The sequence below is a fragment of the Myxine glutinosa genome, chromosome 10 (genome assembly GCF_964187855.1).
Source record: "Myxine glutinosa chromosome 10, kmMyxGlut1.1, whole genome shotgun sequence".
NCBI lineage: Eukaryota > Metazoa > Chordata > Myxini > Myxiniformes > Myxinidae > Myxine > Myxine glutinosa.
This window is the reverse complement of record NC_136270.1, coordinates 83,051,603-83,075,548: the sequence shown is the minus strand read 5'-3', so window position 1 is coordinate 83,075,548 and position 23,946 is coordinate 83,051,603. Positions and strand designations below refer to the sequence as shown.

Below are 23,946 nucleotides of genomic sequence, written 5' to 3'. Positions count from 1 at the left end.
CACTGTTTGGTGGACGGTACAACACACATATGAACAAAAGGTGGGAGCGAAGGGGAAGCCGTAGCCAAAGGTATTCCTGGGGGTGAGGTGGAGAGAGGGCAGTGCAGGGCGAGTGAGGAAGAGAGTTTTTGATAAAGATAGCAACCCCACCTCCAGGACGAGGCTCAGGCCTATCATACCGGAGGAGGGAGTAACCCGGAAGAGATACTAAGGAATCAGAGACATCATGAAGGAGGAAAGTTTCTGTAAAGCAGATCACGTCTGGTTTGACAGAAGCAACCTGTATGGAGAGATCAGTTAAGTTTGAACGAAGGCCCCGCATGTTTGAGGTCCATACCGTTAATGAAGAGGAAGGGGGGGCATCGGATACAGAACAGGGGGGAGGAGGGGTAGGGTAAGATGTGGAAGAGGTGGAAGAGGTAGGGAGAGCTGTTGAAGGTGTGTCAGAGATTTCAGGATAGCTCGGAGAAAGGGAAGGATGGGGCGGACAAAAGGATTGATGGTGATTGGGTGAGGCACAATGAGGTGTTATTTGAGGAGGGGGAAGAGCGAGGCAGAAGGTTTGGGGAGATGGAAGTGAGAGTTGGAAGGGGGAAGAAGTGGGGAGGATGCTTTGAGGAGGGGGAGTGAGAGGGGGGAAATTGAGAAGAAATTAGGGTGGGGAGATTTGAAGGGGAGGGGCGAGGGGGGAGTTTAGGAGGGGAGGGATTTGAAAGGGCTGGGATATGGGGGAGATTTGGAGGGGAGGGGTGAGGAGGGAGTCTTGGAGGGGAGGGGCGAGGGGGGAGATTTGAAAGGGATGGGTGATGGGGAGGATTAGGAGGGGAGGGGAAAGGGGGAAGATTTGAAAGGGATGGGTGATGGGGAAGATTTGGAGGGGAGGGGTGATGGGGGAGATTTGAAGGGGAGGGGTGTGGGTGGAGTTTAGGAGGGAAGGGGCAAGGGGGGAGATTTGAAAGGGATGGGTGATGGGGAGGATTAGGAGGGGAGGGGAAAGGGGGAAGATTTGAAAGGGATGGGTGATGGGGAAGATTTGGAGGGGAGGGGTGATGTGGAAGATTTGGAGGGGAGGGGTTATGGGGAAGATTTGGAGGGGAGGGGTGAGATTGGATTTTAGAAAGTGTACGATTAATGGGAAACTTTTAAAACATCATCCAGTATTTTATCAAAACAGTGGGTTGTAGACAGACAGACCCCTGAGATAACCAAACAGTTTAATATCAATATAATTTCTCATGTCCTCAGATATACAATTTACAACAAATCCTCATAAACTTTGGATAATAAACATGTGAGTGGGTTGAGACTTGGGACCAGTATAAATACTATAAGCAGATTTTCAAATGTCAGGTAATACATCTTCAGGAAGTGAGCAATTGAGTATTTCACTAAGAGGGGAACACTGTGTGTTTGCAAATTCCTTAATAATACGAGTTGGAATACAGATCGGTCCGCCACTCTTATCAATGTTCAGTTTCTTGGGTTTCTTGATAACAGCCGACGGAAACACTTAATGTGGTGGAGTAGAAAAAGGTAGGTAAGGTTGGTAGGCAGGTGAGTGAGATAATCAAGACCCTTTGTCATCAAAAACCTTCATTCAAATTTGTAACAACCTGGGAACATTCATTTGTTTATAGTGTGGGAGCTGCTGCCAGGACAACAACTACAATGAAATAGCAAGCATTGCAACCTGGTGTCGACTGTGCAAGATCAGAGCACTTTCTACCCACAGTTTTTTGGCAGGAATTTGTAATGTGTTCTTTGTGGCAGCGATACTCACCGACTCCTCACGACCATTTCTAGCAGGCAAGTCCTCCAGTTTAACGACCATCCGTAAGGTGCGTATATTGAGCTGAGATTCGAACCGAGGCTAAGCAGGTCAAAGGCAAGTTTGCATACCTCAAAAGGCTATCCTGGAAGTCCAATGGACTCCTATAGGCTTTAGAGTAGCAAAACGTACTACAAATTATATTGTGGACAGAACCAATGCGCAGCAATATAGTGCACAGCTCTGTGGACCTTCTGTCAAAAATGAGTTAACTTGGGTTCGTAATGATTGATCATTTTAATTTGAGGCTTTATTTATGTATTTTTCTGTTGTCTCACGCATTCTTTCTTCTCCATGATTAGCATTGGTTCTTTGGAAAAATGCATTTTATATCCTGTCGGTACAAGTATTTGAGCCAATTTGCATTCCTTGACTTGTAAGAGAAAAGGTACTTGCTACAGGTGATGTCATGCTTGTACTTTATTGGTATCCCATTATCTATTCCATTTTACTAAAATATTTTTTTCTTTGGTCGATGAAAGTAGATAGGGACATTTTTCCCGATTGGTTGACATATACAGTGCCCTCCTTAAGTATTGGAACAGCGAAGTCAAATTTGTTATCGCTTTTTACTAAAGAAATTTGGATTTGAGATCAAAAGATGAATATGAGTCAACAATACAGAAGGTCAGCTTTTATTTATTGGTATTTCAATGCATATGTTTTACCATTGTCGACCAATAGCACTTTTTACTTTCAGGTCCCCCATTTTAGGTAAGCATAAGTATTGGAACAGATGATTGGCAGGTGTTCCTTGTTGTTCAGGTGTTTCTTATGTTGCATTGACTGTTCACATATAAAAGAGCTGTGAATGTGTAGCTTGGTTTTAGCCTTTACTTTTTCCTTGAGTATCTGCTTTTAGAGTCGGGAGGTATAAAGCGATATGGAGACAAGAGAACTGTTTATGAAAGAAAAGCAAACAATAATTCAATTGGAATCATAACACAAAAACTGGGCATATAATATTTTGTATGATTTGATTCCATTTGGAATAGTGTTTATAGTATTTGTATTTGGAGTATTTGGATACAACAATTTGGAATATTTTGAAAAAGAAAAAGAAACCACGAGTGTACTTAGCAATAGACAATAGCCAGGTCGGCAAAGGAAAAAAACTGCAATTGATGACAGAAAAATCATCAGAGCTGTGAAGAAAAACTCTAAAACAACTATCAGTGACATCACCAACAACCTTCAGAGTGCAGGGATGAAATTATTGCAACTAGCAACGGTACCTACCCTATGGGCGGGGGCTTCAATTGGGAGGCCCAAATGAAAAGGCAAAATATCAGAAATTGAAGGCTTTTTTATTTTAAACGATTCATATAAACATCAGTTGAATCATAAAACATGCAAATCATCAAAATCTAAACAGTGCATGGTGCCCATTTTGAAAAAAGATTGAATTCTGCAAAACGGAAGCGGCCTCAACACGTCTTTCTCTGTCGCACATTTATGTGTGAAGAGTGAGCGCCGAATCTGTAACACGGAAGCGGCCGCTACACCTGTTTCTCAGTCGCTTTGCACATGCTGCCATGTTACTTCGGAGCCACGCGTTTATATAGGAAGAGTTCATCAGGAGTCGATCTACTCTCTCCTGGTACGTAGAATAAACAGTATTTGTAGAATTTCATTAAAAGCCACATCACTGTTCATATCGGTAAATATTATTCCATCGTGTTTGGGGAAAATCGGAAAACTTGGAAAAATTGGAAAAACAATATAGCCTATTTTACTCCCGGGGTCCCAGAAATACCCACCCAAAATAGCGTTGTGATCGGTTGAGCCGTTTTTGCGGTACCTTCGAACGGACGGACGGACATTTGGTGAATTATTGTAAGATTTACCGTTCGCAGAAGATTTCGACAACAGAAATACAAAGGCTACATTGCAAAATGTAAAGCTCTCATCAGCACCAAAAATAGAAAGGCCAGATTCGAATTTGCCAAGAAGTGCAGAGGTGAGCCAGTAGAGTTCTGGAACAAAGTTCCCAAGTCTCAACCACCAAACCACATAAAACAAAGTTTTATGGACAGATGAGACCAAGCTAAACCTTTACCAAAGGGATGAAAATGCGAAAGTGTAGAGAAATGAGGGACTACATTTGATCCAAAGCATACTACCTCACATGTGAAGAATGGTGCCATGGCTTGGGCTTGCATGGCTGCCGCTGGAATGAGCTCACCCATCTTTATTGATGATGTAACTAATGATGGCAGCAGCAGAATTAATTTTGAAGTGTACAGAATCATTTTGTCTGCTTATGTACAAGAAAATGCTTCCAAACTTATTCTGCGGCACTTCACCATGCAGCAAGACAGTGACCCAAAAACACACCACACACCGCCAAAATGACCAGGAAGTTCATCGGGGGGGGGGGGGGGGGGGAGGGGGGAGACAAGAAGAGTCAAATTCCTGATTCTGAATCAGTCCCAATTTCAATCCAATGGAGCATGCATTTCACTTGCTGAAGTCATACTAAAGTCAGAAACCCCAAAGGCGAGCAACAACTGAAAATATAGCAATAAAGGCTTGGTAAAGCATCTCAAAGGAAGATACCAAGAGTTTGGTGATGTCAATGGATCACAGGTTCGATGCAGTAATTGCATGCAATGGATATGCAACCAAATACGAACTATTATACGACTTAAATTTACTTTAGGTTAATCTATTCCAATACTTGTGCTTACCTAAAATTGGGGGACTGAAAATAAAAAGTGCTATTGTTTTACAATGCTAAAACATATATACATATAAATACCAGAAATAAAAGATGACCTTCTGTACTCTTGCCTCATATTCATCTTTTGGTCTCAAATCTAAATTTCTTGAGTATATAGCAGTAATAATAAATTTGACTTCACTGTTCCAATACCTTTATGAGGTCACTATTTGATCTATTGGAAGCCTTATATCTTTTAAAAGAAAGTCAACAGACTGTGGCATAACGGTGAGAGTGTCTGCTCTGAGTCTGCGACATTGGTAGTTTGAATCTCACTCTGGCCGAGTCGGACTAAAGACTCAAATAATGGTACGTACTGCTTCCTTGCTTGACGCTCAGCATTTAAAGGATAGAGCATGGATAAACCCCATGTGTTTGGCATTCCATGGGGAGGGGGAAAATTAGTAATTGCACCGTTGACCGTGGAGAGAAAAGGGACCGCCAAATTTACTTGGTGCCCTGGGGAGTCACGTTGCTTCCTGTGAGGTGGGCAGCATGTTTGTCTGAAGTCTGTCCACCGAATTGAAGAACTGACCAGACTCGGTGGTGTAAGGGTTAGAGCAGTGGTTCTTAACCTTTTTAAAGGCGCCGAACCCTAACGAAACCCACCGAACACTCGTGGAACCCCTCAAATTTGACCAAAAAATTAAGAAGAAATGCATCTTAATGCGTTTTCTGTTCTTCTTTTCTTCTTTCCCAGGCGATCTGGGAAATGCGTGGTTTTGTTTTGGCAAGGGCCACACTCAAATCATTTTCGCATGCAAGCCTGCTCCTTATCTTTGTTTTAATGTCCACCAATTTTGAAAACGCATGCTCGCAGAGATACGTTGTAACGAACGGCGTGAGGATCTCAAGGGCAATTTTAGCGATGTGAGGATACCCTTCCATTTGGCGGCACCAAAACATTGAGAGCATTGTTGTGCCGAAGAGTTGTTGTTGAGTCTGGCTCTGCTGAAGTTTGATGAGGTCGTCGAGGTATTGGTCGTTGACATCTGCCATTGCAACGTCGAAAGTAAACGGCTGCTGCACCCATGCCTGGTATTGCTCTTGGTTGGGGAAGTAGCCGTCGAATGACTTTCCCAGCTCATCCAAGTGTGTGGCAATCGCTTGCTTCAGCTCCCCCGGTACAGCAGGGCCTCCAACTTCAGACTCGTCTTCGATCCCGCTCACGCACTCGTCCAGTAGCGAAAAGTTCACGAAGTTGTCGTTCTCTTTTCGCCGCCTCCACAACGGTAACTTCTTTCGGAAAGCGCTCAGCTTTTCTTCAGATTCGATGACATTCACTCCACCGCCCTGCATCTGGCAATTGAGATGATTGAGTGCGTCGAAGATGTCAGCCAAGTACGCCAAGGCGAGGATGAGCTCTGACTCTTGGAAGTGCGTTGCATGGCAATGCTGGTGTTCTCGCAAAAACAGGGCTAATTCTACACGCAAGGCAAAAACACGGCTCGCTACCTTCCCTCGTGATAACCATCAAAAGTTAGAGTGGTAGAGAAGGACTTCGAATTCAGAGCCGATTTCATTGCACAGCTCTTTGACGATGCGATGATTCAGAGCATGGCTTCACACGTAATTCACAGTTTCAACGACGATTTTCAGAACATTGGCCAGTTTTGGAGGCAGGGTTTTTGATGCCAGCGCGTGTCTGTGCAGGACGCAGTGCGTGACGATGATGTGTGGTGCATCGGCCTTCACCAGCGCTCCAAAACCGGAGTTGCATCCCAGCATGGCTGGAGCTCCGTCCGAGCAAACTGCAGACACCATGTTCCACGAGAGGCCGTTGCTTCTGAAGAAGTCGTCCACAAGCTTCATCACATCAGCTGCCTTCGTCGTTGTGAGAGGCTTGCAGAACAGAAAGTCTTCCTTGATCTCGTCTCCTTTGACATAACGCACAAATAAGATGAGCTGGCTCAAATTCGAAACGTCGGTGGTCTCGTCGATTTGAAGGCTGAATTTCGTCGGGCTCGCGACTAAATCTGCAACTACCTGGGCGAGGTTGTCGTCGCTCATATCGTCGATTCTGCATCTGATGGTGTCATTTGAGAGTGGAACGAGAGACAACTTGTTTTCAGCAGCTTTTCCCAGCATGATGTTGGCCATCTTCAACGTGGCCGGTTTGATGAGTGTCTCGCCAACAGTGTGCGGTTTGCCCTGCTTTGCGATCAGGTACGCAACTTCATACAACGCGGTGAGGATCGGTTTGTCAATTGGAACGAAGCCGAGAGTAGGCCAAGGTAGCACTTGCGTCGAATCGGACTCTCTTCAATTTGAATTCATCCAGCGTTGCGTCTTTAGCCTGGTGTTGGATTAGAGGTTAGGGTGCCGGCTTGGGATCCTAGGATCCTGGGTTCAAATCCAGGTCAATCGCTGAATTAACGCCAGGGGGGTTGACTCAGCCTGTCATCCTTCCAAGGTCGGCAAATCGAGTACCAGTTCACTGGTAATTCCCTGTGTGTCGCAAGAGGCAACCAACAGGGTTGGCGGCAGGAAGGGCATCGGCCATAAAACATTGCTTCAAAAAGGGGACCACGGTGCCCGAAAAAGGCCAACCCCTGCTCTGCGGGGAAAAATGGCTTCTAAAGGTGGTTCTTCAGCGTTGTGTCTTTGTACTGCCCCTCGCCGTGCAGTTTTTTGAAGTGTTCCCGTAATTTTGCTGGTGTTAGGCTGGAGTTGCTCAACTTGACATTGCAAAGCATGCATTGAGGACGCTGACTTCCGTCCCGTTCCGTCAAACACGTGAACCTGTACCGCACGTAATCCTCTGACCACTTCCTTTTTTTGCTCTACATACTGCGAAAAAAAAGTAACAAACTGATCTTAATTGAGTTCGGGCAAATAATTATATGACAAAAATTTAAAAAGGAACATGCTTAAATATAATCAGTACTCCTCTGAAAACTGAGAAATTTTAACGAAGAAAACATAACTTATAGTTACGATAACGGGATTTATTATCGACTCAACTCTGTCACCTCAAATCCCATTATAATATTACATAAAAAACTGCAAATTGTTAGTTTTGAAAGTCTAAAAGCGACGTAGATGGGCTTGTTTGATACTTTAGTTGAAGAGGATAGTCGGACCTGGGTGGAGATACCAGTTAGCAAATAATGTATTTACATTTTTTTAAGTACTCTAAGTCTGTAAGCTGTCTGTCACCATGGATGTGAAAAGATTGCATTGAGACACTGGTTTATTCTATGTTTCGAGTCACCAATGAACCAACCATACACCGCTTCAATCCAGTAACTTTGCAGTCATGACAAAGGGATTTCAGTGTTACGATTATATTTACTTTATTATTATTATTACTAGCAACGGTACCCGCCCTATTGGCGGGGCTTCAATTGAGAGGCCCAAATGAAAAGGCAAAATATCAGAAATTGAAGGCTTTTTTTTATTTTAAATGATTTATATAAACATCCGTTAAATCATATCACACGCAAATCATCAACATCTAAACAGTATTTGTAGAATTTCAATAAAAGCCACATCACTGTTCAGTGTTCATATCGGTAAATATTATTCTATCGTGTTTCAAATTTGGGCAATGGGCTCTCCAATATTCGATGTGTTCACGGTTTTAAGTAACGTAATGTTTGTGACGATGTTGTGACGATGTTTGTGTTCATAGTAGTGTTTGATGTGATGGTGTGAACGTAATTTCGTAATGTTTTTCGTATTTATTTTCGTAATCGTTTAATGAACATTTAATGTTTAATGAACGTTTAATGAGCGTAAGAATGAGCGTAATGATCATTAAATGAATGAATGAATGTATTGAATAATTCGATGTGAAGCGAAAGACGCCTCAGAGCTGTCACATTCACAATCGCTATGTCGTATGTACTCCCCATACGTGTTTCCTTCATTGTAAAAACTACCAAGTCAACAGTTAAAAGCATTTTGAACCGAGAGGTGTTACGGCCTTGGCAAGATCGATGGAGACAGCGATCTGTTAGCTTATACACCGCCCAAATAGCTATGTGGAATTCTCTCATGTAGAGATTAAACTCACGTCGTTTGAACTTTGGCCGAGGTCATTATTTACTTTTAATGATGTTTATATACTCAGTGTCGTCTTTGTCTTTTCCATATTGAATATCTGTGGCGCGATTTTGGCCAACGTCCAGGAATCGGGTTAGTCGGGGTAACTGTTAGGGCCGCGGCGCCATCCGCTCGGCAAAACAACATCCTATCCACGGTCCGTAACAATTGGTGTTGGGCTAGCGGCTAGGGTGCCGGCTTAGGATCCTAGGATCCTGGGTTCGAATCCCGGTTGATCGCTGAATTAACGCCAGGGGGATTGACTCAGCCTGTCATCCTTCCGAGGTCGGCTAATTGAGTACCAGTTCACTGGTAATTCCCTGTTTGTCGTTAAAGGCGGCAAAAAGGGTTGGCGTCAGGAAGGGCATCCGGCCGTAAAACATTGCTTCAAAAAGGGGACCAAAAAACAACAACAACCACGGTTCCCGAAAAAGGCCAACCCCCGCTTTGTGGGGGAAAATGGCCTCTAAAGGTGGTTATATTTTATATATATATAATGATGTTTATATACGAATCAAAAAGAAGATAATTGGTTTTACGTCGTCCTTTCCGCATATCTCGTGGGATTGTGAGTTGGTGAGACGACCGTGATGGCAGGGAGGGGGTTGGCATTCTCTCAAGCAGGGATTCAACCCATGTCCTTATAAAAGGTCTTTGTCCGAGGTCACCGAGTCCGATCGGTGCAGCTGTGCAGCGATAGGTGCAGCAGTTTGTGCGGCACCCGGGAAAATAACATTATGTTGGAGTCCAAACCTGAAAATGCTGGAGGCCAAAGCTGAAATTGGAAAAACAATATAGCCTATTTTACTCAAGGGGATCCCAGGATTACCCACCCAAAATATTGTTGCGATCGGTTCAGCCATTTGTGCGGTACCTACAAACAGACAGACAGACAGACAGACGGACGGACATTTGGTGAATTATAGTAAGATTAACGTTATTATTATTACTTGCAAAATCGAATATTTTTCAAGTATATTGGTCGGTTGCGTTTGTGGTTGTCTGTCTGTCTGTTTGTTTGTCTGTTTGTCTGTCACCGGCCTACAAGTTACAATTCTAAACCGATCGTCATGAAACTTCAAGTTGTATAGGTCGTCCCAATTGAGAACCCTGTTGATTTTTGAGGTCAAAAGTCATCTGGAGGTCAAATTTCTAAAATCGCCATTTTAAATCCGATTGACTTGAAAATTGAATAGCATTTGTATATTGAGTCACTAAATTGGGAAATGAAATATTTTTGAGGTCAAAAGGTCAAAGGACAACTCAAGGTCAAATTTTTAAAATCATCAATTTTCATCTAAAAAGCTGTCAATTCTCAACCGATTGACTTGAAAATTGAACAGCATTTGCATATCGAGTCACTAAATTGGGAAACATACTATTTTTGAGGTCAAAATGTCAAAGGTTAACTCAAGGTCAAACTTCCAAAATCATCACTTTTCATCTGAAAAATTGTCACTTTTCATCCTGTTGACCCGAGCTTTGATCAAGATCGTAAATTTTAATCTTCATGAAATGGACAATTTGCTGTATCAATGGAAAACTTTTTGGGGGGAAGGGGGATTTTGCAAGTATCATGTTCCGCATGACGTCTTCTTGTTTTTATTATTATTATTATTATTATTATTATTATTTCGAAAACAACACTACTGTATTAAGAAACCTGGGCTCATTTGTCCGAAGCGACCTGAAGGTGAGGCATGAAGGCATGAAGCCTAAGGCCTATGGCCTATACGTACTGTGTCGTTGGAAGACCCGTAATGCCTATGCTTTAGATATTTGATGATCATTTTAACAATCACTTTGTTTGTATTTTACACTGAATGAAATACGTAAAGGTAGAGCATAGCGATTTTGATATATGACAGGTTCGACACTATGTTCGGGCTGAACGGTATAGAAATTAAAATGTTGGTGTGTGGAGTCAGCCGCCGTACACCCTAATGACATCACAGACGTAATCACATCACATCACCCCTGTCATGTGACCAGATCCTCAGATTGGTGTACGTTTGTGAGTGGCATACATACATATGGACAGACAAACACTGTTCTCGACGGCTTTGCCCTTCGGGCTACACCGTGAAAAAAGTCAGTGGTACGTGCTACTTCCTTACTTGACAGCATTTTAAAAGGATAGAGTATGGACAAACAATGTTGGGAAGGCAATGGCAAACCACACAGTGTAAGTCTTGCCAAAAACTGCTTCAGCTGCACCAACGCTCAATAATATAGTACATCAAAATGAAAAATATTGAACAACTGCATGTTTGATAATGGAAATACCCTGTAGTGTTGTGCTGCAATGGCAATTTTTCGGGTAATCCTCTCCCAATGTGAGTTCAGCCTGAGGTGTTAAAAACACGAGTGAGTAAACTTAGTTCTGCCATCCTTGTGCTGAAGATTCATGTTCTCCTGTTCTGACATTTCAAATTGCTATTTGGTGCCTTCAGGGTATTGTTGTATCTGGAAGTACTGCATTCAAGTTTATTAGCCCCAAACTGGGTGCCAGCCTGGCTGGGAGCTTATAATTTGCATCATGTCCATCCGTCTGTCCGGAGCCTCTACTCAAAAATGACTGAACGCATTTCTTTCATAATCAAAACTTTTGTAATAATATTTGGGAGTGAGGTACATCAAATTATTTTGAAATCGGAGCCAAATGTCATGGGATACACAATTATATTTCCAATATATTTATATCATTTTTGGCGATTAAAAGTGTTTTTGGGCTTTCGCTCTATGGAGAATATCCAGGCTATCTTGTCACCCGTAAATGGAGGACTGCCATCTTGAAACGCATTTCCTCCAATTACAGATGAGATGTGATTGGGCTTTTAGTATTCATATGTTAATTGCTATCAGCATTGCACTTGTTACATTTTTGGGAACCTCAGTGGTTTGAGTTTCTATCTCCACTGTCACTGATTAGTTGCGAATAAGTCATGTAAGTGTTGAAACCGGTCCGGCGGCTGGTTTGAGTGTAGCATTGGGTTTCTCAAACATGTGCTACTTTTAATTGTCTGCAGCTGTGGAGGAACCCGGGTAGGGTTTGAAACAGAAAAGGCTTACCCTGTGTAGCTTTTTTGGTTGGTTTTATGCAGCCTTCGTTCCCTTGAAGGGCCATGTTGATGAAAAAATTTGGGGCAATGCCCCTGGGCTCACCTGAACCACTTGTAGGCATGGATGATCCATGAAATATGTAACAGGAAAGAAAGCAAATATCTATTTTTGGGGGGGGGAGGGGGGGGGTCAAACACTCTGTGATCCCCTTAGACCCTGACTTTTTATTTAGTACTGCAAGCAAAATTTGGTACATCACAGGTGATGAAGGTTGTGGTCCAGTTTCATCGACATTGTGTGTGTAGTTTCGGAGAAGTTATGAGGAGTGTTTACATACTGCCTGATTCACTGACGGACATCACATGATGCTAATACTTCACCTGAATAATTTTTGTTCCAGGTGAGCTAAAATGAGGAGGGGACACATCTACATGCATTCACTTCTATTTCAATTCTTCATTTGCTCCTCCAAAGAAAGTGGCAGCAAAGGCACAGGAGGCATGCAGGAAAATGTTCGGAGAATGCTTGGATTCGGAAGAGGGTCAGAGAGCGGTATGCAGGATTGCAAAGCAGATAGCGAAAGAGAGGTGTGATGTGATGGGGGTGAGTTGCTTGAAGGATGAAGTGGGACAAATTGTTGTGGACCCAGATGTAATTAAAGGAAGATGGAAGAGATATATGGAAATGCTGTTGAATGCAGAGAATGAATGGGACGGCAAGATCGAGAGTAACCCAGTTTTAGGACCGGCAGAGAAGATAACTGAGAAGGAAGTTGAGGAAGCGATAAAAGCAATGAAGAGTAGAAAGGCGGGAGGGCCGACGGGAGTTGTGGGAGATATGTTGAAGGCAGCAGGAAGTTGGGGTGTGAAGAGAATGACAGAGATCTGTAATCTGGTGGTGAAAGAAGGCTGCATTCCAGTGGATTGGGAACCGAGTACCCTCGTCCCTCTATACAAGGGGAAAGGTGACCCTCTGGAGTCTGGACTGTGGCTCATATCAAGCGATAAAGTTATTGGAGCATGGAATGAAGGTATTGGAAAGAGTGTTGAAGAGGAGGATAAGGAAGAAAGTGAAGATTGACGAATTGCAGTTTGGGTTTATGCCAGAAAGAGGAACGACAGACGCACTTTTTATTGTAAGGCAGTTTCAGGAGAAGTACATGGAGAAGAGGAAGAAGTTGTTTCTTGGGTTTGTTGATCTGGAGAAAGCATTCAATAGGGTTCCACGTGAAGTAGTGACATGGGCATTGAGGAAGTTAGGAGTGGAGGAATGGTTGATCAGAGTAGTGATTGCAATGTACGAGAGAGCGCGCACAGCTGTAAGGACAAAGGACGGGAACAGTGGTGAGTTTGAGGTGAAGGTGGGAGTGTATCAGTGGTCAGTACTAAGTTCACTACTATTTGTAGCTGTGATGGAGGTGCTGGCTTGGAATGTAAAGGAGGGTTTACCATGGGAGTTGTTGTATGCAGATGATCTGGTGTTGATTGTGGAAGGTATGGATGGACTGAAGGAGAAGATGAACAAGTGGAAGGAATGTATGGAGGCAAAGGGTCTTGAGGTGCATATTGGAAAGACGAAGGTGATGGCAAGTGGTAAAGCATGTGGTGAGGTGGAAAGAATTGGGAAGTGGCCTTGTGCTGTGTGCAGGAACAGTGTTGGAGTGAACTCCATTCAATGTACAATGTGTGCAGAGTGGGTTTATCAAAAATGTAGTGGTCTGAGAGGGTCATTAACCAGTGTGGCAGCTACATTCAAGTGTAAGGTGTGCACAGAGGGAGCAGCAGATGGAGGAAATGTTGAGTTGGATCTTGGAGATGGCGTGAAGCTGGAAGGTGTGAAAACATTTTGCTACCTCAGAGACATGCTGAATGGAGAATGTGGATCAGACTCGGCAACGGTTGCTGGAGTGTGATGTGCATGGAAGAAGTTTCGGGAACTGAGTGGCGTGCTGACGAGGAGGGGAGTGTCGTTGAAGCTGAAGGGAAGGGTGTATGCTGCATGTGTGAGAAGTGTTATGATTTATGGGAGCAAGACATGGGTAATGAATGTACAGCAGCAATGAAGGCTGGAAAAGGTGGAAATGCGAATGGTTCGTTGGATGTGTGGAGTATCGTTGAGAGAGAGGAAGACAAATGATGAATTGCGAAAGATGATGGGAATAGAGCCTGTGATGGATTCTGTGAAGAGAAACAGGTTTAGATGGTTTGGTCATGTGTTGAGGAAGGATGAAAGTGACTGGTTGAGAAGAGTGATGGAAATGAATGTAGAAGGAAGTAGAGGATGGGGAAGACCAAGAAAGAATTGGCTGAAGATGGTGGAAGAAGAAATGTGGGCAAGGGGGTTAACAAGGGGAGATGCAGAAAATAGGGCAAAATGGAGAAGATTGTCATGGGGCCCGCAAGGCTAACCCCCGCTCTAGCAGTGAAAATGGCCGTAAAATGCCTGATGTTGTTGTATTTGCTCCTCCCATTGAGCTTGACATTGCTTTTAACCTTATATCAGCATGTGAACCTGACACAGTTTTTCATCATGGTGGGGATATGGCCTTTTCTTACATGTAGTAGCTGTCACATGTGTACAGACTTCTTGACTCTTCAACCTTCAAATAATTGTTTTAAAAAACATGAAAAAAATGTAATATTGCACAAACCTCATCAATATAACCATCATCAATACAAGGGTCATGGAGGATCTAAATGGCAAAGGCCAATAAGTTTACCGACTACCAAAGAGGATTGGGGTGGGGTGAGGTTGGGCAAGCATGAAAGGCAAAAACAAGTAACAATGGTCCAGAGAGGAAAATAACAGGAAATAATCTGTGTGTAGAAGAGATTGTGAATGTGCCTGAGGTAGTTTTGGGCAGTGCATTTGAAAGACAAGTAACGAGGACAAGAAAACAGAAACACACAGACAATTCCAAAATCGGCAGAATAAGGGGATGAATTAATGCATGTGGGGTGAGGGCTTCTCAAACAGGTGGGGAATGCTTGTGACCTGGGGTGGCTTGGAGAGGGCAGGAGGAGCAATATGAGACGTAAGCTTGTATATAATAGAGAGCCCACCAACCTACTGCCGGTGGAAGAGTCCTTGGGACTTAGCCTCCTGTCTTGAGATTCCAATGGTGTGGAATTCCTTGTTTTTGACATGCCTCAAGAGGGGCTAAGGTGTGGAATGCAGGTTCACTAACCCAGAATGGGGAGCCATTCTCAATGAAGTTCCATCCAAATATAAAGGTCTTTCCAATTAATAAAAACAGAGCTCGGTGTGGCTCAAGAATGTATTTGCTCTATGGAGAATATCCAGACCAACCTTTGATACCGGTTTGGTGATAGGATCCTCACAGAAAAGGTTATGGCAGATAGTGAGGTCAATGAGTTCAATAACTGCACCTCTTCCAGGGGTTCTCCAGAGAAGTGGATTAAAACATTTGATTTCTGATCCTTGTGGAGAGTATGTGATTTGCCTGCATTTTACGTCATGTTCTAAATGGCTGCCAAATGGCCCAGCAACCTATCTTGTCCATGCCTGGAAATTACTTGTAGTGACAAGTGAATGAATCCATTCATTATTTCCACCATTGAAGGTCGACAGACGTTGTGTTTTCACCCCTCTCTGTCTGTTTGTTTGTTTGTTTGTTTGTGAAGAACTGGTTCAATTTTGGTGAAGATCTGGATCCGAGATTTGTGTAAGCGATTCTTCACCAATGAGTGATAGGGCCAAAAATGATATGTAATATGATATTTCAAAAAGTTCTGGATGGATTATGACAAAACTCAGTGGATGAGTTGGGTAGCTGATGAGAACAAGCTGATTTGATTTTGGTTAAGGTCTGGATGCAGATCCGACCTATCGGTGGGATACAAAATGTAAACTGTTCAGCCTGGCGGAGATATGCAGCTAGTCCTGGTTTTCACAAAAGATTGGCTATTTACTTTGGGGCCCAATATTATAATGTTGATCTTTCTTTTTCTCCCGTTGTCTTCATATGCTTTGGTATTCACCTTCCATCTCTCCTCATGCAAGTTGATGAAAAAAAGAATTAATTCTCACAAATGCCATAATACACTTGTTTCCACTTTTTAGAATTGCCCACATGTCGATATCATTTGCACAACTATGTTTATTATAAAGACTGTGTAAATAAAGTACTCTCTCTATACCTCATGCAACCCTGGTGTTGGGCTAGCGGCTAGGGTGCCGGCTTAGGATCCTAGGATCCTGGGTTCAAATCCCGGTCGATCGCTGAATTAACGCCAGGGGGGTTGACTCAGCCTGTCATCCTTCCGAGGTCGGCTAATTGAGTACCAGTTCACTGGTAATTCCCTGTTTGTCGTTAAAGGCGGCAAAAAGGGTTGGCGTCAGGAAGGGCATCCGGCCGTAAAACATTGCTTCAAATAGGGGACCGAAAAACAACAACAACCACGGTTCCCGAAAAAGGCCAACCCCCGCTTTGCGGGGAAAAATGGCCTCTAAAGGTGGTTTTATACCTCATGCCAGGGCCTAAGTCCCAGAGGAAGATGTTGGCACAGTTCCAACAAGGAATGCTAATGGATTTTGATTTGGGTACGGCCAACCAACAATGTGGACTGTCTTATCTTGGGGGAACATGATCATTAAGTGGATGAATGAGGAGGGCAGCAACTGCACAGAAGTGAGGTCTGTGTATGGTGCTCCGCAAAGAATGACTATCCCAGAACCTCGCCATATGGAAGCTGGTTTTGTGTTCCGCATTCATTCCAGGTACACATTGTTTACATCTAACAGCAGGGTTTTTAGGATGTGTTGGGATGTCATATATCCACTCGATGATGACCAAACTCAAGGAATCACACACTGTGGTGTGAGCAGGAGAGCAACGTGAGAAACGGCAGAGAATCTCGTGTTTCATACATGAAAAAAAAAAAATTAAAAGGGTCTGGGTCATCTTTGGGGCTTGAGAAGCCCCAATAAGATACAAAATGGATGCCTGTTGAGGCCTGTTATGCATCGAAAAAAAAGAAAATGTCCTGTGATAGTTGGTAAATAATGTCCTGCGACATTTGGTAGGACACATCATGAGTAAGTGTTTGTGTGTACCTTGTTTTGTCAAAATGGCAACTGTCATTGCTTTACTTCTTTTTTCTTTTTTTTCTTGGTTTCGTTAATTTATTTCAGAATAAACCTGCCCAGCTCAACAAGTGAGGGCACGTCTGAATCGCACTTGTTTATAACAGTCAACATTCAATGTGCTTGAATAGCCAGAGTACAGGCCTTGTGCTTCAATGTAAGTTGAATGAAAGATTTTAAAGCCTAATGTTCTGTTTGGCCTTTCTTTTCAATTTGCCTTTCTTCTCACCATTCTACCTTCTTGGTACCCATATTATTTTGCCCCTTGATCACCCCAACGCTGTTGTATTGGCATGCCGCTCATTTTGCTCAACGTTATAATGCTTGTTTATCATCACCATTCTCACCCATTTCCCCCTCCCTTCTCCCGTGTGGACTACTGCCATCAGCTCGTGGAATGGCTCGGCTTGGTTACGTACCGTGCCTTGGACTGGGGCTTGAGTGAAGATGAAGAACGAGATTTGGACCCAACGCTGGAGTCGCTCATTGACTGGATGACGAGCTTGCGTGACGGTGGGGAGGACGAAGGGTATGAAGCTATAGATGATGACTACGCAAAGTGTTTCCAAGGAGCTCTCCACGCGGTCTTGAAGGTGCATTTTACAGAAATTGTTCACTTAACTCTGAATGTTACCTTCAAAGGAAAACTCTTATTTCCAGCCATTGACATGAAAGCAATTTTATGTACAGACAAGCATATACAGTGCCCTCCATAAGTACTGGAACAATGAAGGTCAAATTTGTTATTATTGCTATATACTGAACTAGCAACAGTACCCGGTGTTGCTGGGCAACGCTGGGTCCCTCCTTCCACCCCTTCCCATGCCTCGTCCCACCCCGCCCCACCCCTACTCCTCCCTCCTCACACACGTTTCCTTCCCTCCTTCCACACCATAACCCCTCCCTCCAGATTCTCACCCCTACCCCCTTTCTCCTCCCCTCCCACACCACCCCTTCACCTACCTCCTCCCCTCCCATCCCACACTACCCCACTCCACCCTCTTCCCACTTCTTCCCCTGCCTCCTCTCATCCCACCCCTCGTTTCCCTAGCCTCTCAAGCAGGCCATTGGTATGGGTTTTTTTTTTAACCGCCTCTCTCGTCTATCTCCAACTTCTCTTTCATCCCCCTGACCTTCCCCAGCAACTCCAGCTTGGACGTGTTCTTCCAGTAACCTTTTCCTTTTTATGTTTCCAAAATCCATGGCTGAAAGTTTCAAAATCGTTTTACATTTGCAAAATCCATTTCCTAAACTTATTTGCTCCTCGCTTCCCCTGTCTGTCTCCTGTCTCGCTTCTCCTTCTCCTGTCTGTAGAACCACCTTTCTGAGGCTGTATTATCCCACTCTTCCCTGTCGAGCTTCAAGCAGGTGGTGCATCTCCATATTGTCATTTCCCCATCCATACCCATATCCCCCTTGTTGGCTTAGCAGTTAGGGTGCCGGCTTGGGATCCTAGGATCCTGGGTTCGAATCCCGATCGATCGCTGAATTAACGCCAGGGGGGTTGACTCAGCCTGTCATCCTTCCGAGGTCGGCAAATTGAGTACCAGCTTGCTGGGATGAATGATCACGGTGTGTACCCCGATTTAGAATAGGTACACGGTATCCCTGCGCATAGTAAGAGCGTGACCAAGGGTTGGCGTCAGGAAGGGCATCCGGCCATAAAAACATTGCCTCAAAACAGGGAACCATGATTGTCATGGGGCCCGCAAGGCTAACCCCTGCTCTAGCGGGGAAAAATGGCCTTAAAACGATCATTCATACCCATATCCCCCTTCCCTCCAATTGATCGTGCCTAGCCCAATACTCTTACTTGTAGGTCGCTGTCTTTCATCCCTTCCCCCTCTCTTTTCCTGTTGGTTCATTCCCTTGTTTGTAATGACCAACTATTGCTACGTCTGTTCATAACCTCCATCATCTCACTTTCATGATCCTCAATTCTGTAAAGAAAAAAAGTCTTTGCAGCCTTTTCCAATACTTCTCAAATGATCTTTTAAAACGAATTCACAGCAGAGGTATATTGCACTGTCCATTAAAAGAACTTCATATCCCTGCGGAACCTGATTCACAGTTGTTGTGGAATACAAGGAATTCAATTGAACATAAATGGCAGTGTTTAATTATTGCATGGTGATGTATGTTTTCACACATGTGGCCCTCCAGCAATGTGCTAACCACCTGCCTGTTCCACGGGAGGCATCCAGTCATTATCAAGCTGTGTGCCGTGCCCTCTTTGCTGAGGCCTTGGAGCTACGGACATTCCTCGCTCAGATTCATGATGCAAAGCAGGTAAGGCTTCTCTTTTTTTATATCCAAAGTCAGGGATCATGTCAGAGCTAGAACATAGAACCGATCAGGACATTTCAGAACAAAGGGAATAGTTAAAGGAGAGGGGGAGCACACCAACAGCTGAATGACAGCTGAATGCTGAATGAATGCCTCAACTCTGTGTTTGCAGAGTTGAGGCATTCAACTATACAAAGCTGAATGCCTCAACTCTGTGTTTGCCTCAAAATCCTTAGTCCCAAACCCATCTCTCCCTGTTCCCACCTTTCCCAGTCGAACCCAACTGCTCCTGGACTCTGTGTCCTTCTCTCCTAACAAGGTGGAGGAGTTTTTGTCAAACCTCGACTCTGATTCTGCAACTGGACCAGACGGCATCAGCCCACGGGTCCTAAAATCCTGCTCTGCCGCTCTATCTCACCCTCTCTCTGTTCTTTTCACCCTATCTTTTGCTCAAGGTCATCTGCCAGCATCCTGGAAATCAGCAAACATTACCGCTTTACACAAAAAAGGTGCAAAAACAGATCCTTGCAACTACAGACCAATCAGCCTGCTCCCAATTATCAGCAAAGTCATGGAATCCATCATTGCTTCGGATATGAAATCTTTCCTCTTCTCCAATGGCTTGATCTCTGATCATCAATTTGGTTTCAGACCAGGTCACTCTACTCTGGGCATGCTGCTTCTGCTGTCTCAACAATGGATGGAGGTCCTCAATGCCAAACAGGAAATCAGAGCTGTCTCCCTTGACATATCACGTGCCTTCGATACGGTCTGGCACCCAGCTCTGCTCACCAAACTCTCCTCCTATGGTATCCATGGAAATCTCCATGCATGGCTTGCGGACTTCCTCTCTGGTCGTCGTCAACGTGTGGCCCTGAATGGATTTCTCTCATCTCCCCCTTCCTGTTCAGGCTGGAGTTCCCCAAGGCAGTGTGCTGGGCCCTGTGCTTTTTCTGGTCTTTATCAATGATCTCTCCGACTCTCTGGAAAATCCTCTCTATCTCTTTGCTGATGACTCCACTCTCTGCCGCTCCAATCCTCTTCCCGCAGATCGGCAGTCTGCAGCCTCCTCACTCTCTGAAGACCTGGACAAAATCACAGACTGGTCAAACAAGTGGAACATGTCTTTCAATCCTGACAAATCTCACACTCTTACTCTGTCTCTCCGAAAAGATCGACTGGACAACCCTCCCATCTCCTTTCTCAACAATCCTCTCCAAGAAGTTCTGTCGCTCAAGCTTTTGGGTCTCACTATCTGCCATGATCTTTCTTGGGAAAACCACATTTCCAAGCTGGCCTCCAAAGCCAGTCGCCGACTGGGCATCCTCCGTCGTGCGAAGTCCTTCCTAGGCACACCTGAGCTCCTCACCACATACAAGGCTTTCATCCGCAGCTCAATGGAATACTGTTCTCCCCTATGGGCTGGTGCTCCTGCCCCACACCTGGCTCGGCTTCACGCTGTTGAATCCAAAGCTTTCAGAATCATTGGAATCTCCCGCAATGAAGCTATCTCTGAGGGCCTTTCACTCACTCACCGCAGGCAGGTAGCTGGTCTTTCTGTCTTCTACCGACTCCTCTCCGGCCTTGCTCCCCCAGCTCTCTCTGTGCTCTGTCCCCAAAACATTCCTACAGGTCGCACAAGATCTGCCAGCCACCCTCTGATGGTTAAACTGCCGAAATCTCGGCTCTCTGCTCACCTTCACTCTTTCAATTCCTCTTTTCTCCCGCCTCTGGAACAAACTCCCACACTCACTTCAATCACACTCCTCCCTCCAGGTCTTTAAAACAGCTGTTCACCACCATCTCTAATCTTCCCCCATCCAAAACCTTGATCTTTTCTACCCCCACTAATTCACCCCAGATCCACCTTGTTTGAAATTCCAACTTCTTTCCTGGAAGTCCTGGCAATGTCCATATGTTTTATACCTCTCCCACCCCCCCCCCCCTTCCCATGCCTTCCCCCCAAAGCCCTCTCCCTCCCACAGTTCTCTTGATGTCTCCATGTCTCTCGGTCCCTGCTCTCAAATGTTGTGTTTGTGTCCTTCCCGCTCTCTCTAACGCTCCCGATGTTATTTGTTTTATGTGTCTGTTTGTCTTTCTGTGTGATTAATGTTCGCTCTTTCACGAGCCTCGATCTTGTATACAAAAAAAAAAAAAAAAAAAAAAAACAGCAGGGTTGAAGAACAAAATAGAGGGAGGGGGACTAGGAGAAATAAAGGATGTGGGAAAGAAAGATGGATATGGAAGGACACACAGGTGAACAGGATGGATATAGAAACAAACTCTTAGGAAGGAAAAACTGGAAACATGGAAAGAGGTGGGCTTGGAGAGAGTTAATATTGGTGGAAAAGATCATGGTTTTGGATGGGTGATTATCTGAGATAAAGACCTGGAGGGGGAAATGAGATTGAAGAGTGTTGAAGTTGGTTCCACAGGTGTTTAAAAAAGAGGAATAAGAATGAATGCAGGTGAGTAATGATTCTGGATTTGGGTGGTTTCAACAGAAGAGGCTTGCTAGCAGACTGTGTGTGCACTGTAGAAGCCTGGGAGGAAGCAAAGGGTTAGGGGTACCTAGCATGGAAAGAATAGAAGGTGCAAGACCACAAAGGAAGCAGTAAAAGGCAGAGACCACCGACCTATCTGCAGTGTGAAAATGATAAGGCCCATAGACTCGGCTTCATAGCAGGAGATTCCAATAATCTTGAAGGCCTTGGTTTCCATGGCATCAGGCTGAGCAAGGTGTGTGGCAGGGGTGCCAACCCAGAGGGGGAGAGCAGTACTCAATCAAGCTGCAGATAAAGGCTTTGTAGATTGATAAGAGTTCTGGTGTGCCAAAGAAGGACTGCGTGCGACGGAGGATGCCCAGTCGGTGACTGGATTTTGAGGCCAACTTTGAAATGTTGTTTGTCCAGGAAAGATCATGATTGTTAGTGAGGCCCAAAAGTTTGAGTGACTGAACTTCCTCAAGCGGATTGTTAAGAAAGTAGATGGGAGGGTTTTCCAGACAGTCCTTTCGGAGAGAGATGGTAAGAGTGTGAGATTTGTCAGGATTGAAAGACGTATCCCAAGTGTTTGACTAGCTTATGATTTTTTTTTTTCAAGGTCTGATCTACTGTTCTACTGTAATCCATACACCCCAGAGAGGATACCTGACCTTTCCTGCCGCTTCCATAGGGAATGGGTGTACTAGTATATTAACGCAATGAAGCTACATGAGTATGAAGCCTTCAAACCCATTGGCTGGAAAGTTAGTTTTACTCCACCCACAATTGTTAGGAAGAAAGATAATGCATCTGCCATGTGGGTTTTCAGACAAGTCTAAGATGCCTTTGGAAGTCTTATATTCACAATATGAATTATCTGAGTTATATAACCATGATGTATTATATATACACATAAGTAGTAAGCATGTTTTTGCTTAATGTACGTCAGTTGGGGGGGGGGGTTTTGTTTTTTTGGGGGAGCGATTGAGGCAGCGATCTGGCCAATACACTACCCCCAAAGAATGGGATTAGCAATTTTTATGATACATTAAGGTTTTTGTGTGTAATTAGTCCGAGTTGTGAAGGCTCAACAGTGAGTGTATTGTGTAGCGCTATTGTTGTTGTTCATGGCTATTACAAGTCATGCCGGTAATGTAATAAAATATATCGATTTATCTGCATGAAAACCATTGACATTGGAAATTATCATGATTGTTTGAGTTTTTTGTTTGTTTGTTTGACTTGTATCCACTCTTGCACCGCTGAACTGAATAAGCTTAAAACTGCAGCTTGTGCTCAGGGGTGAAAGGGTAGAAAAGGTAGTTTATTATTTTGACAGTATGATTTGAGAAGTGCCTGTGGGTTTATCATTCACGGATGATGTATAGTGGGTGGTAAGTCATAAACATTTATCGTTTACCAATGGTGTACGGTGGCAAATAAGTGTGACAGTGCATATGTTAAAGTGGTATGTGTTTACATTTATAGTCGTACCTCTGTATCAGGCACCCTGGTAAAAACAAACATTCAGCACATGTTTAAATCAATGCATAACTCCCTGTATTCACGATTCACATTGCCGCACGATCCACATTGCTGGAAATTAACCCGGAAATAAAGAAAGGTCGCTTTGTCCCGGCAAGTTGAAAGCGGATACAAGGCCGTATGTTCAATAATCCTCGAAATACAGATGAGATTGCTGAAATCGATTTATCCAAAACATCAAGAGAAACAATAATTTTATTATTGATTCATATATTCATATATTGAAACAATAATTCATATATTCATTCTGCGTGTTTGTGTTGCTCTGGTGCTGAAATACACCATCCAGTACTAATTACATCTGCGCTGCTTAAGAAGAGGGCATGCTAGCTAGCATTCAGAGCAACCAGTTCCAGTGTAAACTACACCTCTTAAATGTAAAGCTTATCTGTTAGAAAAAAAAAAGAAGGTAAAAACACTGATTGCTGTCATGTGGCAACATGTCTGCTTGGGTCAAGCATGACCCACAATCCTTTGTCCAGGCTCTTTCCATTTTAAATGCTAAGTGTCGAGCAAGAAAGCAGCACTTCCGGTTTTTAAAAGTTGTTGGTTTGACTCAGCCGGAGTTCGCAATGCCCAACTCCCAGACCCAGAACGGATCCTCTGACCATTACACCCCCTATTCTGGTCATGCAGTTGCTGTGAAAACTTCATTATGTCAACCCGGGGGTACAACGAGCCACATAATTTCTGGGTTTTATATATGGCGGTATGATTCAAAAAGTGTCTGAAGTTTTTGTCGTTTACGGACAATATAGTTTTTGCCGTTTACGGACGATATATTTTTTTGTCCTTTACGGACGATGTAGAGTGATAGCAAGTAGTAAAATTTAACGTTTTCAGACATCAGACAATGTGAAGTGGTA

At 44.0% G+C, this 23,946-nt stretch overlaps 1 protein-coding gene across 4 annotated transcripts in view; it reads left to right on the top strand.

Moving 5' to 3' along the window:
• The window catches only part of SPIRE1 (spire type actin nucleation factor 1), a 71,840-nt gene that overhangs the window by 12,465 nt on the left and 35,429 nt on the right, over positions 1–23,946 (top strand). For 2 of the 4 annotated variants that reach the window (XM_068126646.2, XM_068126645.2), the window contains exons 3-4: positions 17,156–17,359; positions 18,930–19,055. In XM_068126646.2, coding sequence (XP_067982747.2) covers positions 17,156–17,359; positions 18,930–19,055 — 330 coding nt within the window. Of the gene's footprint in view, positions 1–12,112; positions 12,213–16,840; positions 16,924–17,155; positions 17,360–18,929; positions 19,056–23,946 lie in introns of those variants that run through there. The other 2 variants (XM_068126647.2, XM_068126648.2) reach the window with 2 other exon arrangements.